This window comes from Dermacentor andersoni, chromosome 8 (genome assembly GCF_023375885.2).
Source record: "Dermacentor andersoni chromosome 8, qqDerAnde1_hic_scaffold, whole genome shotgun sequence".
Lineage (NCBI taxonomy): Eukaryota > Metazoa > Arthropoda > Arachnida > Ixodida > Ixodidae > Dermacentor > Dermacentor andersoni.
The window spans coordinates 133020095-133036770 of record NC_092821.1 but is presented as its reverse complement, the minus strand read 5'-3'; the positions used below and the strand labels follow the sequence as shown (position 1 = coordinate 133036770).

The window sequence follows — 16676 nt, the reverse complement described above, 5'->3', positions numbered from 1 at the left end:
TTTTTATATTATCTTGGTGGACGTTCCAGTAGGTCTCGCCTTCGTTTATGTATACACTCAGGCACTTATATGGCTTGACTATGGGTATAAATTCCTGTCGAATCGGTAACACGCAATTAATTACTCGTCTTTTAGATAACGAACATAGTTCCCGATTTCTCTGTGCTAAGCTTAAGGCTACATTTGTCGCTACATTGCCATTTATATCCGCAGGTCTCTGTATATCCCTTGCATTGTCCACTAGTAGCGCTATGTCGTTCGCATACATCAGCCTAGGAAACTTCTGTTGCACCCTTTGTCCATTACCGCTGTAAGATAGATGAAAACTTAATTCGATGCTTTTCATTCCTCTTTCTACAGCCCTAGCATAACGCGTGAACCACAATGTAGACGGAGGTCACCCTTGCTTCAGTCGTCGGTGTATTTGGAGAAGTTGGTTAAATTCGCGGACTTTCAATACGGTTTGTACTCGCTTTTCTCCATCCGTCAACAGCTCCGCGAAATTGTGCTTGAGAATATCAGACAGCAATACCCTATCTATGTTGTCGCAAGTTTCCTTAACATCTAGGAATGCTATCCATAACGCTCTATTTAGAGCTATTAAAACCTCGATGCACTGCGTCAGTATGATAGACATTACCCTGTAAGCGCGTGCTTGGTCCGAACCCGTTCTGTGGTTCCCTCGATCAGCATTGTAAAGAGATTGGACAGCAAGAAGTTGGACAGTAGGGCCCCCTCTCGGTTGCAAGTAACGTTGTTTTTTTGCGCTTCAATAACTCTGCACGGCTTCTCCTGAAAAGAAAATTTTGTAACGAGTCGATCTCAGTGTCTATATACTCGAATGCAGTGCAGTGAAGGTGCACCTCCCCAAGCAACTCCTCATCGTAGCATTCAGCGAGGAGCGTTATTCAAGACCGATGTCTTCTTCCGTAGAGTGGCGGTGCAACGGGTCCACTGTATGGGGCACACGTGGAAGCAGTAGGCTTAACCCATGCATTAGGCTTTGAGGACAGCAGGAGAGACATAAATGAAACTGCCGTGAAGGGTAGTAAAAGGTGGACGGGAGATCGGTGTCGCAAACGAACGGACAACACGTTATAAAAAGCGGACTTTCTACGCTGAATACTAGAACATAAAATTTTTCAATATTTCAGTGCGACAGAAATTAATAAAGAACAAGATCGTTGGCATGCGCCAATTCGTTTGAAATAGGTTTTAACATCACCATCATCATAAATACTCGGGGAAGAGCTTTCAGTCGAGAGCCGTTTGCGAATGTGTGGCGTTCAAAACCAGGCGGCCATGACGTAGACTCCTACGCGTGCAGTGCGCCAAAAGCATGGCCTTCGAGATATGTTTTCGTCACTCTGAGGAAGTCGTCGCTGGGGATGGGAGCGGGGAGCGTAGGCGGGCGCGGTATGGACGCCATGTTTACGGAGGTCGTAGTCGTTGTGAACGAAGGCGACACAGAGACTCGGCGGCGAAAGACAGACAGTAATCTTTATTAACCGACATCGAAACGAATGCACCGTGTCCCCTGAGCAAGCAGCGAGGGGCTGTATAATAACATGGGTTTGTGTGCTCATGTACAGAGTTCTCAAGTAGAGCTTGTACCAGCTGGCTGTTCCGTCACGCAGGCTCGCTAAGTGGGACAAGGCTATCCGAGGGCCGTCTGCTGCGCGGGTTTATAACAAACAGAGTTGCTTAATACTTTAATATGTAATGCTTTATTAAATAAAGCTTTATTAAAGGAGTCTGGTACGAAAGTTATACGCTCTGTTTGAGTACTGCATGCTGCAACAGGCATATTGCACAGCCGTAATCGTGGTATAAAACGCCGAGTTGAGACCGCGTGTCGAAGCCAGTGATTGTTTTGGCGTAAGTTGTTGCAGCAGGCCTGACTAACATCAAGGTTTGAAGTGTCCCGCTAGTACACGGGGAATGCATACTCAAACATTATATGTAGTGCAAAATTTTTTTCGCAAAACAGAACGACGCTCGAATTGCACGTCTAAGAGCCATCCTGCGAGTTCCTATTTTTGTGATCAGGCGTGAACGTGGCGAAGTATTCTGGTCGTGGCTGCTAACGAAGCAGACGAAATGGATATCAGATCACAGCCGGCAATCACTTAGTGTGCACTTCACTGTCATGCGTCCCCACTCATGTTTAGGCTTGACCGGCGATAAACTTTAAGGCCGAGATGTGCGCATTCGTCGGTGTCTGTTTTCGTGAATTCCCATACAAAATGGGCGAATGCTGCGAAGCGATATGATAAACGATACTGCGCAGATCGTTAACTAAATGAATGCCGCAGAGCGCTTGATAAACTTCAGTTCCACCCAACGGAGTTCTGCAGAGATCAGCATGACGTCAGCGGACTTTTGTGACGTCAGCGGACTTTTGTGACGTCAGCGGACCTTTGTGACGTCCGCGGCTGAAGACTGCGGTGACAATTTGGAACTGGCGCGTCGCTAGTGCATTCAGAAGCTCGCTTAGTCACCGAATGCGTTTTCCTCGAGCCAGTTTTGACGGCAGGGCGTATTCCGCGACTTTCGCGATTGAAGCGGAAATTTACTGCCATAAATGGCAACGCAGTAATCGCATGTAGCAAATTAGGGCACTTGATGTCATCTATCGAAGTTACTGCTTTAATATTGCTTCTTATAACAAAGGCGAATCAGAAGTTTCATGCCAACACCTGTGTTAGCGCAAGGGTTGATATCTTTTAGTGCACTACATCGGATCGGCAGAAAGTGCCGCCGAATAGTTTAGCGCTGATAAATGTGGAGTTGTTGTGAGTGGCCGTAAATTGACTTTAATGAAAAACAACATCGGTGGCGGACGGGGACTTGTAACGAAATTCCCAAGTTTTGTGCACCAGTGCTTTTTTTTTTCTGCGAGAAAAACAGGAAAATGTCCAGCATAGATAAACCAAACACCGCTATATAAAGGAGTAAAAATTTCGCAATGTTACACTTCTTTCTGTAACTTACACGCGGTGCTTATTATCGCAACGCATGTTGAGTTTTCTTTATAAAGATCACCAATGATCTGCTCACTGTTAACGAAGACATTTGCGAGGAATGATTTTGGCTAGCCGTATCATCTATGTAACGCTACCTGTACGTCATTAATTACGTGGTCTTAGTTTCGCGCTTGACAACTGCACCAGCATTAGACCCTATTAAAATTTAATTTGTCCAAGACGGAGATAGCATTCGCATTTACTATCAGGCAACAAAACACTGAAGATACCATTTCGTTATTCCTCTACATCTTGTGTTTAGTCTAAAAATAATATTTTCTTTTGCGAGCCGCCCAGATACCTTCCTTTATAAGGCTCCGTATGTGTACTGGAGAGATAACGATGCAAGTTTCAGAAGGGTTTGGGTGCGAGCTAGCTGGATGCGCTCGCCCTGTGTCCTCCCTTGTCCGTGTTTTTTGGCGCTGTTATACATATGCATGTAAGCTTTTGGGGCTGCAAGATTTCTGGTCTTTTAGCGAAAGTGGTGCTCGGATAGGCACCAGGATTTCGTACTAGTAGAGTTGAAGACCTTACTGCAACGCCCACGTTAAAGACTTGACGCATTTCATTACTTTAAATACTCGACGAACCAGCGGCGTTACAGAAAACACTCCACGTACGAAAAGCGCACTAACCGTTCATGTTGCGATTTCTTATTTTATCGAGACAGGTTCAACGCAAATGCGGTGCAAAAAAATTTAACGTGACCTATGGTTGTCGTAATAAGCATTTCCATCCTGCTCTATACATGTTCACTTTGTTCGCGTCTAAGGAAAATTGTGCGATTACTAATACAAAGAGCCAGCTATAGAGTGGTATTTTGACTTCTTTTTTCCCTAAAATTCCTATAACTACTGTATATTTTATTTTTTCTTAGGTGACGCAAACGTCGAGAAGCAAACTTCTGTTTGTACCCAACGTTTGAAACCTGATACAATGCAATGAGAAACTGCTCCAGGGTAAGATTGTTCGAACCGTTACCTGTACAATATGCCCGTCACCAAGAGTACGTGTGCTCTGGATATCATGCAAAAGCAAAAAGTGAGACGAAAAGGGTAAAAAAAGACTGCCAACAGACGACCTCGGAATATAAGAAAATGGCCGATAGTACTTATTGACAGACGACTTAGAAATCACAGCAGACGGCTTAGGGCTTGCAGGAGACGACTTAGGACTCACAGCAGACGACTCAGGCGATCGTCTGGTGAGCGTACTTGTTAATGGAGAGCATAGCGAAAGTTCCGCAAATAGATGAACAAATAAAAGCGCGGAAGCAGACGGCCCTCGTTGGAGCAGCGCTTTGAGCCTCCCACTTTCTTGCCTGCGTGTCTAACAAAGAGCGCGGATTGTAAGTATACAAATAGAATAATTAAATGCAACGGGGAAGCCCACCCACACATGGAGCCCTTTCCCGTTTCAAACACAGACACATGCACGCACGCACTAACACGCGCGCGCACACACACATGCAAGCACGCACGCACGCACGTACACACAACCCCCACAAAAAAATGAGGCAGCACCAATGGCGGGCCCTGAAAGGCCGTTTCCGGAAGCTTCGAAACTGCCGACTCAGTTAACGACTTCGAGGGCGTCGCAGGATGTGCGCAGAAGCCACTTCACCGCCAGACATGTGCGCGCAAGTCTGCAGTTTGAGCGCGGCTCGAGAACTCCAGAGAGAGAAAGCACGAAGTGTCTTAGCTGAGTCGACAGTTTCCAGGCTTTGAGCAGACGGCCGTTGCGAATTGTCGTCTGCAACGTGGTCCTCCTTGGCTTGCCTGTCGCCTTGGCTTGGCTCGTGTCGAAGGATTGGGTCGCGAACATCAGCCCGTCAGATCCAGAGCTCTTTGATAACACCGATTGCGAAACTCCGGTTTGAAAAGTACTCTTTTCAGCAATGTTACTCCATTGAAAAAAAAAAAGTCACGCATAGAAGTAGTGCAAAATGAAGAAAGCGCTTTTTTCGTTTTACAGCCAACAAGGAACGCTAAACTTCGTTAGCTCCTGATTGTTGGGCCAGTGTTTACTGCAGTTTTTAACCGCGGCACCTGGTTAAGCAGAGGCATAATTAAAGAGCCCTGGTGAGATCTTCGACACAACCAGCTACTATTTTGTACGCTGATTCGAGGGTGAAACGCTTGTATGGCGAGATATATTTTTTTTCTTCTCTGCACGCACTTACGCAACTACGCCCACCAGAGCGCGCGAAAATTATGTTGAGCTATTTGTGAACCACTGATCTGAACAATTTTGATAAACATCTCTCTTTTTGTCGTTCAGACCATGGCTCAACAGCGCTCAGATCAAAACAAAAGCTACGCTAAATGTTCACCACACAAACATAACCGCGAGCAACATTTGGAATTCATACACGATGACAAAACTGGTCAGTCCGAACACGAACTATAGACTTTTCGTTTGTGTAACTTTCTTCGTCACAACTCCGCTTGGTTCTAAGGTTCAACGGTCACTGCTTAACGGCGATGGATCCGGGTTATCCCAAAATCACTTTAAAGGGCCGGCGAAGTGGTTTGTGAGTGTTCATCCCATTTGAGAATGTTTCCTCCCATATTTGCCGGACATGGCCTTCGAGACCGCGTACGCCGTTACGCACTGCCTGAATCTCGCAGGCTATATTCGGAGTTGCTTTATCCAAATGGAAGCGTTTTAGCTTTCGTAAACCGCACTTACTGGCTCCCTCCCACTGAGGATTTTACGACAAACAGCAATCCAATCTTTCGCCGTCTGCAAATGCAGAAGCGTGAGTTTGAGCCGAAAATGTTTCGCGAACAACGTAGTTATCAGACGGTGGTTACAACGAAACGATGTCCGTAAAAAAAAAAAAAAAACACATCACACTGCAACATTTCCAACTCCCGCGACAACATTCCCATCTATATATACGCTGACAATTGACCAACGAGTGCAGGTGCTGCGACTTGCACGGCACAAACTCTTTTCGCTCTGCTTTGTGACATAAATGACAGGTGATACACATTTCACAGTCTTTCCTTCTCATACTGCGTCGTCTGCTACTATTACGCACAAGAAAGTGCAATCCAGACGATAATTCATCAACGCCTCTCCTTTCGTTTGTCAATAATATGTTTTTTTTTTTTGGAAACGACCCTCGCCGATAATCAACACAAACAGAAGCAAAAGCACCCGACTGCTACGTAAGCTAGACGCCGGATAACATCAGTCACAGTGGAACAGCTATTAGTTCCGTGTCAAAATTTAGCTATTTGCTTGGACAGCTCTGAAGAATGAATGCATGCTTGGTATACTTGTACGTATCGAAGAATAGCCTGCGGATATTTTCACCTAACCTGACCAGCAATTATTAGCTGCACATCGGTAGCTCTTCCAGGCGCGAAAATTAAATTGTAGAAATGTGTTCCACACGCTGTGTATAATTTAAACCTCATATTTATCTAAGCGCTGTACCTGGGAATACTCATTGCTCATCAAGGGATCTCACTGACTTTTGAACGTGTCTCTCTCAGGTTTGACTTTAAAGCCTCCTTGGTTAGAGTGTCTTTGATATTCAGGGACGCTAAATGTTGTACGCATACACTGTAACGGTTGTTGCGAAATAAAGAAAGCTATATTACTCCGTTTCAGACATCAGTTGCGAAGTTGTGGAGGCTAGGGAGGCTTTTTTGCAGTGCCCGCGTTCGCACTTAAAAATAGTTCGACGCTTTTTGAACGCAGCTGTGCTAAACTGTTCGTGCATAGGCTCGTTATCGAATGAAAAAAGAAAGTTTTAAACATTACAAACAAACTGTGGTTTACGGCTGCTATAGTGTTGTTTCAGATCAATTGGCTTTTCCTCGTTTTCCTTCTGGGCTTTTTTATTTGCAGCCCGTCACGGCAACCTCACATGCATGCTCGCGTCAGCAGAATACCTCCCTGGCTCAAAGCGAAGCACTGAGAGAACGCGCGGAGTGATACATTTTTGCTACCGAACTTCTTGCACAGCGTCCACAGCCTTGCACCTCATGTCTGAAGCGGAGTAAAGGTGCACCAACGGTGGTCACGAAGGAGGAAAAAAGGAAAAAAAAGAAAACAACACAAGAAGCTGCAAATAAAACTAATGCGGGTTGCCGAAGCACAAAGAAAGTGCTGTCGATTAACTCATGTTTGCACGGTTGTCCGCTAGCATCGGGGTTAGGTTGGTTAGCACGGCGAGTACCTCGGTAAGGCAATGGTGATGGGTTCCATTACAGGAGCAGGAATAATTGAGCTTCAACTGCAATCTCTTCTCTGCAATGTTTCCTTTACAGCTTTACGCTACTGTCGGGCCGTTGGTACCTTTCCATTTTATTCTTTCCCCCTCCCGTTTGCTAATTTCCGTTATATTACTTCTCTCAAAAACGTAGGCTCCGAGATCTCCAGAGAGCCCGTCGATGATCTCGGAGGAAGTGCGCAATGGCTATTTGTCCCACCTTCGTGCGCGTAACAGCAACAGACGAAGCGCTTCGGTCACGCACACCGGATGGCTGAAAGTCGAGCCAAGCCGATTTCTTAGCTCTGTTCATACAAAAAACACACACATGTGACATCGACACTTCTCTCACTGTTGTCACGACACACTTTCCGGGCATACTACGCGGCAAAAATATTCTGGGAGCTAAGCCATCGTAGTCAGACGAGTCATGAGGATGCCGCCTATATAAGAAAAAAAAAGAAAGAAAGAAAAACAACACCTTTTTTTATGTTGGTAAATACGACAAGATGACTTGGTACGCGCTAAGTTCGTGGCCACTGGACTTCGGCGTAAGATACTCATGTGAAGATCACGCTGATACAGGAACAGAAGGCGGGTATGTTATTCTCCCATTGCTATTATCCCGCTTATTTTCATGCTTAGTGGAAGATAGTAGAAATGAAGTGAGTGTGACTCCTTCTTAGTGTGTAACGTTAACTCTTTTTTCCGTAGTTCTAAACTCTCTTAGGGAGTCTCTTTACTCGGTCTGAGCCAAACACGATGAACTCGCATCAGTGGAATGACTGTGCTCAACAGCGAAGTGTGCAAAGTTTTGGAAATAGTGTTAAATGTGAGACGTACAGATGAACCCACGAAAGGAGTTCTCAGGACTCCCTTTTTTCTTGAAGTGCGCGTATTCGGGACGGGACCCTCCATTTTCTTCCCCACATGAGCAAGCGTTTCCGCAGTTAAGCGAGCGAGAATAAGATTTTTAAATTTATGCGAGTATAAATTGATGGCAGTAACTGCAAACCTTATAGAACGCAATTTTAGGTATGGTCAGTTTCGGTTGATCGCCGAGGGATTCTGACCAACACGGGAACTGATCTTAAACCTGGCCTGTTGGGATAAACTTTGTCGTTTAAGTAGCCAGTTGTTCAAGGGGGGACAGGGAGTGAGGGAGGCGCATTAAACAGCGAACAGTGATTCGTGAGCAGTTCAGCTTCTTCTTCTGCTGCAGCGTTTCGAGATGCTCGCGATGTTGTTCCTAGTTTATTTTTTTGAAAATCAGCGTAAAATTCATTCGAATGGTGCATTATGAGATTTTTCACATGCGTTATTGGACGATTATTTTGTCCGAAGCAACACGAGTGCACTTACAGACAATCAATCGAAATATTTCTTTCGGAATGAGGTATATAGTATGGCCTGGATATAACTTCTGTGTATTTGTGTGCGACATATCGACACCCTATTGGTGAAAATTTGGGCAAAATGCCGCAGTTTTTGTTTTGTGGCATCAATAAGCGGCCATGAAATCAACATGGTCACTTGGCCTCGAGGTTGATAACTATTGTAACATATAATTTGTCATATTTATTACTTCAATAATAGTCAAGAGATAAACATACGCGTCATAAACCTAGTCTCTTATTTAGCTCAACCCCAAGTCCCATTTGACCGTTAAAGGACATGGCAAAAGCAGAAATATTGATTAGGGAACCGCTGAAGAGATTCGAGTGAAATTTATTGTACTAAAATGAAAAAAAAAAAGAAAAATTCGTAATAGTAACCTATGAAAGTAGACGTCGTATTTAGAATAATACTGAAACAAATTTTGAACATAGAAAAGGAAGACATTCCGGCTTCTAATATCTATTTCCAGCACTCCGCTACGAAAACAAGTATCCCAGTTCCGTAAACCACATTCACTGTTACGTCAGAAGCCGACAAATGTTTTTCGTCCACATATACGAGTCGTAACTTGGAACCGTAACTTCGTTTGCGCGAGTTTTGGGCAAGTCGTTTTCACAAATTATCCACACGCTTTATATCCGTCTCTAAATCAAAGTTCCACTTGCTATAGATCGTCCTGATAATTCAGCTTTAGCTCCTAAATGAAGTAAATTTCATTGAAATCGGTTCGTTAGCTGTCTGTCGAGAGCATTCCTGCGTTTCACGTGCAAGCGAATCGAGAAAAAATGGGAGTAGGGCCCCGAGCTAACGCTTCCTATTAATACCTCGATTAAATGTACACGCCTTTGGCACCTCATGACTCATCTGTTGTTGTTGTTGTTTTTCTGAAAGTTCCTTGATGTGCGATTCGGTACAGTCGCCTTGCGCAGTCATGACCAGGACACGACGTTGCGGTGTAGTTAATGCACCGCACTATCAGGCACAACACAGAAAAAAAATAGAGATAAGCAGGACGTGGTGCTTCGAGAGAGAGCCGGCATCGGATGACACATTTATAGCACCTTGAGGAGGAGGGGCTTGTCTTAAGCGAGAGTCCATACATCTACACAACAGTAGCTCGCAGTCTTGTGGAACGTACGAGGCAGTAATTCCGTAGGAACTCGGAACTACTTTCTGGTGATTGGCAAAATAACTGCTGTGGGACACGCCGTGCGTTGCCGAACTCTGGGAGATTTTTGTCGAGATGCGCTGTTATCGGCTTGAACTGAAGCCTGGCCATGTCGCATTGACTTCGATGCGACTTGACTCCGAGTCGGCTTCGACTCGGATTTAACCTCTTCGACTCCCTCTGTGGATTGCAACGTTTGCGAGTTGAGTTTTTTTTTTTTCGAGCATTTGCAGGACAGAGCTGACATATTGGACTGCCTGTGTGAATTCGACCCGTTTAGCTGGAGTTTTTCTTTTGCTTTACGGGTCTTGTCAGCTAGACTCCAAGTCGACTTCACCTGCTGGACTAGACGTGCGGACCCATACCGTTTAACACGTAAATTTCGCTTTTCGAGCCTCGTCGAACTGACTGCGAATTGGCTTAACACTTGTAGACTCGCTCTACAATATAATCTCTTTATCACCTCAGTTTGAATAGGTGATAGCTTCATCACCTCAGTTTGTGCTTCGTAAATCAACGGCGAGGGGTCCCCAAAGGGAGACACGAGCGTGTGTTAATGTTATCGAGTTATCACGTGCAACACGCCCGAATTACTGCCATGCAAATGAGGTTATCCGATACGATAAGATTTAGCGGAACACCATTACATATATGTGAGGAAAGCTAATAGTAAAGTTAAAGCACCTGTTCAGTGTGTAGCGCGCCGTAATCAAGCTATCGGTAGAATGATGATGAAGACGCTCTTGGGTATCATGCGTTATAACGAGTTGTACGTCGCAAGGCGTGACTGTTTTAACGAGGTGCAGACTTTGTCTGAAAGAGCGATACCTACAGGAGGCGCGAAACCCTGTTTAGCCAAGCACCATGGACGAGCGCCTACGTAGGGATAAAAGTGCGATTGTAAAGTATGCAGGTATAATATGCATAAGGCGAGGCTCGCTCGCCTTCAGTGTAAACAAGCACGGCATCCGAGATCGGACAGGACAGGGCGTCCATAATCTCGGATGCCACGGTATACGTGATTATACCCTGTCCGTCAATTTCTTACGGCTCGCGCAAAGAGACTCGCACACTCCTGGGGCACGTTTAACGCTAATCGTAGCTCGTGCCCTGAGTAACAGTTATAAGTCTCGCAGCGTGTCGTAGACTATGACACCGTGAGAGAGCTCAGCGTGAAGAAAGTGCTATATTAACTGTGGTCTCTAACTCGACGGGCATGTCTACAAGATCTGTGGCCTCCTTCGCACTATCACAATACGCGTAACCTGTTTGTTGGTACGATGATAGTGGCGTTAAAGAAAATGCTAACTTTGTGTCGCGGACATGTTGATTGACCAGGTTCGGGCTCCATTTTGTAATGGACTTACAACGAAACACAAGTCGCGCACGGGACTGTGATTGCACTCAAACTTTGCGACGATCTCCGTTTTACGTTCTTTCCGTGGTCTGGTCGCCATCGGCATCAACGCCGAACGAGTGTCCTCGGCATAACGACTACTGCACAAAATAATAATAATAATAATAATAATAATAATAATAATAATAATAATAATAATAATAATAATAATAATAATCAGTGTCATCGACTCGTCGGGTGCCGACGACGTGATGCTCTGTCGCTTCGTATTCACAGCGGCGCAATATAAGATGAGCTTGCTAATGACTTTCGCGACACCCTGAATATTTTGTGTCACCAAAAGAACGAGTGTTATAAGATGGTGAAGTAAACCTTCCTCGAAGTCGATGGAAAAGTCTACGGACTGTGTAAATTCATTGTCGTTGACACGAGCTTTAGCTCAAGCGCGGCCTGCGAAACGTGAAACGACTCTCCGTTCTACAGCCTGACAACGAATTGCACCTGTCTTCTCCACTGTAGAGGTGCAACACCTTCATTTCTAAAACCGCAGCTCCTGCGACTATCAGTGTGTGCCAGCGGGTACAGTAATTGTGCCAGAGTACTGATGAAATAATACAATTGCTAGCATCGAAACCATTAGGTATGGGAGAAATACGGTGACACTTGCACGCCCTGACAGAAGTTAGCATAAAAGAAAATCAGTTGTCTTTCTGTTGAGTTTCTGTTTCATTTAATCTACTCTTTTTTTAAAAGTAAAAGATGCCACTTTCTTTTTTTCTTGCAAGGGCGCACGGTACGCGAGGAACAAGACGCGCGAGACACGCTCTCTCTCGAAGCACCACGTGACACTAGGGACGCACCACGTGACACTAGGGACGCACCACGTGACACTAGGGACGCACCACGTGACGCCGGGGACGCACCGCGCGTGCCGCACACACACACAGACACGCTCGCTCGGCTAGCTCATTCACGGCGTCTTGACGGGGCGTTCTGGCGTTCGCTAGAATCGCCGAAGACAATTGTGGTACAGTAGCAGCGCTAGAAGAAGAAGTAGGGGGAAGGAAAAACAGCTGTTTCTTTTCTTCCCACATCACTGAATGGGAGGTAGAACATGAAACGTTCAGTGTTGAGTGTAAGATGGCCGCGACAATGGCGACCTGGCTGCTGTGACAACGCCTCAGTTCTTTTTAAGCCGTTGGCCCGTGCGACTTCCAGCGTCGTCCTCCCGATTTGTCGACGAGGCTTTGAAACCGTGATATACATATGTGTATGTGTGTGTGTGTGTGTGTGTGTGTGTGTGTTTGTACGTGTGTGTCTGTGTGTGTGTTTGCGTACGTACCCGTTCGACTGACAACAAGGAAAGTAAAAAAAAAAAAAAACACGGGCAACGTCAACACACTCGAACGCCTGCCCCGCTCTTGGGCGCAAATGTGCCGAGGGGCCAATCCCCAACGTGCATGTCGTTCTACAGGCGACACACACGTTTTCAACGAGAGGACACGGTCGCACATTTAACGGGCACGTAACGGGCAGTCACACTCGCAATCAGACGTAAAAAAAAAGAAGAGAGAGAGAGAGAGAAACTCCGAGCAACGAAATAAGCGGAACAATGCGGTTGCGACACTTTCCGCACGAATACGACGAATCAACCTGTCGCAGTGGCTTGGTGCAGAGACTGAAAAGGACTCACACACACACACACATACAAAGAAGAAGGAGAAGCAAAAAAAAAAAAGAGCGATAACAACTCTCAGGTGCCCCAATGGCGAAAACTGTTCACACACGATCACAATTCTAGAAGGAATAGCCACACCCACTATCACGTGTTTTTTGTTACGAAGCGCCTTCTACGGCGTACCAACGCGTGAACCGCGCAGATTGGTCTTTGGTTCAAAAGCGAGAGCGAGAGATATAGATAGATAGAGAGAGAGAAAGAGAAAAGCAAGTGGCACCAAAATGGCCGCAACAATGGCGACCCGACTGCTGTGACGACGCCTCAGTTCCTTCAGCGTATACGTACGACTGCCAGCGTCGTCCTCACGACTTGTCGGCGAGACTTTGAGACCGTGATTAAGAGATTTCTCAGGAGTCGACAACACATTTCGGGACACACAAACACATGCACTGTGACGCACATCTCACCGGAAAGAAAAAAGAGAAAAATACGAAACGGAACGCCACGGACAAACGGCTGTATATCGCGTCGTGGGGTGGTGGGGTGGTGGGGTGGTGGGGTGGCGGAGAACTCTGAAGGACCTTCCGTTTCCGCGTAGAACAGACATCACGCGCGATCGTCCAGTCACGGCCGCTGGATAAAAAAAAAAAAAAAAGGCCGTGGTTCAGGTAAGGACAGCGCTCGTACCGCGAAGGAGAGTTACGAGACCAAAAAAAGAAAAAGAAAGAAAAGAGAGAAAGCCAGTACAGGGTTATGTACAAAAGAACAACGCGTAGTGCGAGTAAAAACGGTGTCAACTATGTACAGAGAATCTGCAAGTTTTGTCGTCGTGGAAAGTGAACAGGCGTAAAAAAAAAAAAGAGAAAAGCGGCAAACGCTACAACGACGCGGCATTCTGCTAGAGAGGAAAGCCCGAGGCATGTGTAAGTAATACTGTGGACCAACGTTGCTTTCCTCGCGAATCGCGAAACAGAAAGAAAAAGAAAGCTACGAGATTGCGATCGTCGCGGCGGAAGTCGTCGAAGAAGTGGATTGGCGCAGTTTTGTCTCAGGTATACGCATCGCTGCTCTCCAAGACAAGTAAAGAAAGCCTATATCGCTCAGGTCTGTCTACAGTAGCACGCGCGATGCTCGTGAGCTTGCAGGGCGCGACGGTGGGTCGCAGCCCCGTCGTCTTAACCACGGCCTCAAAGCTGAAAGACACTAGCCTTCGAGCCATATATAGACACATCCGAGAAAGAAAAGGGTGTAGCTGCGTTGAAGGCGATTGCCTCTTGCTTGTACACCGTGGGCCGTCCACCGTAGTCTGCTCGTGACCCGTCCTGAGGTACACGGGGACACGGCACCCACTGTTCGGAAGGGGACCACGCTGCGTTGCATGCTGATAAAAAAAAACGAAAAAAAAACAACGCAGCACTGTCTTACGATTCACGAAACCCTGAGCCCAATTTGGCGCGTCGAAGACACTCCGGTCGCTGAGTGGGGTCGTCACTTCACAGATCACGTGGTTTTCGGACGCCGCTTCAACGCCGTCGTCTGCCGCGGCGCTACACAGCTATAGGCCTAACCGGCGTGTCGACTCAAGAAGCCAAGGCGCCGTTCTGTACAAACACACACACAAAAAAGAAAGTTCCAAAGCGACAGTTGTTCGCCATTTCTTCGCGCAAGTGCGGTCTCCGTGTACTGCGCAGGCGTGTTTCAGTTTTGCTTGGTCGCTGTCGTGGTCGCGTTGAGCTCTCCGTCTGTGTTTGAGCAGCGTGTCGGGTCGAGAGAGGAGGCGAGGGTCCATCGTTTCGGGTCGACACGACATGGTCGCCTCGCGGCAGCTTGGAGGCGAGGATTGGTTTTTTGTTTTGTGTGTGACGCCAACGTCGAGTTGTAGGAGTTGAGGTGTCGCTCTTCTTGAAGGAGTGGGCGCGTTTCTCAGCCACGAGTCACGTGATGGTGCGCCGATTCGTGACTTTCAAGTGAAAGGGGACGGATGGGGTCGGGATCTCGTCTTAGTGGGGCACGTCGACCAGCGGACCCAGTAGCAGGTGCTCGGCTCCTTGTTCACCCTGGAAGCAAAAGTGTTTCGGTACAGATTAGCAAAGGCCGGGGTGACTCAGCATCTCGCAAGACGATATCACCCGAAAAATTAAAGGAACCGAGGCGCCAGCTAGGTAGACGCCACAACGGTTCCCATGCAACCATCTTGTGCAACTATCGAGCAGGTACGCACAAACCGCACTCGAGTGAACACATTCAGCAACGTTGCAAGGAGCTAAGTCACGCATGTGCGCTGCCGAAGGTTACGTCGACAATATAGACGAGAAAGCGCGAGGACGCTTTTAGCCGCAATACGCTTATGCTGACGGAGTCGAGTGCTTTGTCCACAAGACCAACATCCTGTCCCCAGCGCCGTCATCCATTAAGGCCTCGCCGTAGGTTCGGGCTTCACTACAGCCTCTTCAAACACAACGGCAAGTCCGTCTGATATTCCAACCAAACCACAGGAAATAGAAGATATTATACAAAAATTAAGCGGGTCTTGGTAATATGCATTGAAATCAGATCAAGCTAATAGCACACGTAATCTCAAACGTTCTCGCAATTATTATTAACGTAATGTTTAAAACTGGAACTTTCCCACAAGAAATAAAACAAGGTAGAATTAATCCAGTATTTAAAAATGGTGACTGTGCCTTGATTACTGATTAAAGACCGATAATCATTCTACCCTTTCTCAGCAAAGTTATTGAACGTGTGGCAGAAAAGCGCCTAAATAATTACCAATCTAAATTTAGTATTATTTCACCATTCCAATTCGCCTTCCGCAAGGGCTATTCAACCGAACTTGGTCTCATCGCCCTAACTCAACATTTAAAGATGGCAATCGATAACGGCATGTGTGCTGGATCAGTATTCGGGCATTTGACTAAAGCCTTCGATAAAATCAGCCACCGCGTTATATCCTTCAAACTTGAATCTGTCGGAATAACAGGTCCTGCTTTAACTTTAATACAAAATTTTCAAAAGTAGAACACAAATAGTAAGAATTAATGTTGGTCTTTCTAACTGATGATCGCAAACATTGGCGTACCACAGGGATCCATAATTAGCCCACTCTTGTTTTCAATATATGTTAACGACCTACCTAATTCTCTGCTTTCTCTTAACTAAACTCTATGCAGATTAAACAACTATCTTTGACTCTGGCATTTCTGTCAGCAACCTTGTTTCGAAACTTAATATTGCTTTAAACGACGTGTTAAGATGGTACAATGCTCCCTCTCCTCCCTGTGTGCCTTGCGCGTGACGGAAGACGGCGCGCTTCCTTCCCGCTTTCCTCCCTTGCGCGCGTGTGATTGAGCCAGACTATCGTCAGCTCATCCTCGCACGCTTTCACTGCCCTTCAACACGCACGCATGTTCTGCCCTTGGTCTTTATACGGGACATCACGGCGATGCGATAGCCACGGCAGAAATGCGCCTGGGGTTCCTATGATTGCTATCGCAATAAAACACATGCATGAGACAGATAGAGACACACATCGATTGACAGATGGAGAGAGAAAGATGGATATTAAAATGAGTGAGACAGATGGATGTTTAGGTGCTCATGAGACAAACAGAATAAACAGATAGATCATATCTATCTATCTATCTATCTATCTATCTATCTATCTATCTATCTATCTATCTATCTATCTATCTATCTATCTATCTATCTATCTATCTATCTATCTGGCTGTGTGGTCGTCTCTTATCTATCTATCTATCTATCTATCTATCTATCTATCTATCTATCTATCTATCTATCTATCTATCTATCTATCTATC

The 16676-nt window shown here is 46.1% G+C and overlaps 2 protein-coding genes across 2 annotated transcripts in view; one reads left to right on the top strand and one right to left on the bottom strand.

The window, feature by feature from the left end:
• Window positions 1-1479: 1479 nt before the first annotated feature.
• LOC126525715 (somatostatin receptor type 2-like) overlaps window positions 1480-16676 on the bottom strand; it is a 142185-nt gene continuing 126988 nt past the window's right edge. Inside the window, exon 3 of the mRNA XM_050173632.2 lies at window positions 1480-14912. Within this exon, the coding sequence (XP_050029589.1) occupies window positions 14856-14912 (57 nt within the window). The 3' untranslated portion in view covers window positions 1480-14855. The remainder of the gene's footprint in view (window positions 14913-16676) is intronic.
• The window catches only part of LOC126525711 (uncharacterized), a 225544-nt gene continuing 212771 nt past the window's right edge, over window positions 3904-16676 (top strand). Inside the window, exon 1 of the mRNA XM_055067805.1 lies at window positions 3904-3985. The gene's annotated coding sequence lies outside the window, so the exon portion shown is untranslated. The remainder of the gene's footprint in view (window positions 3986-16676) is intronic.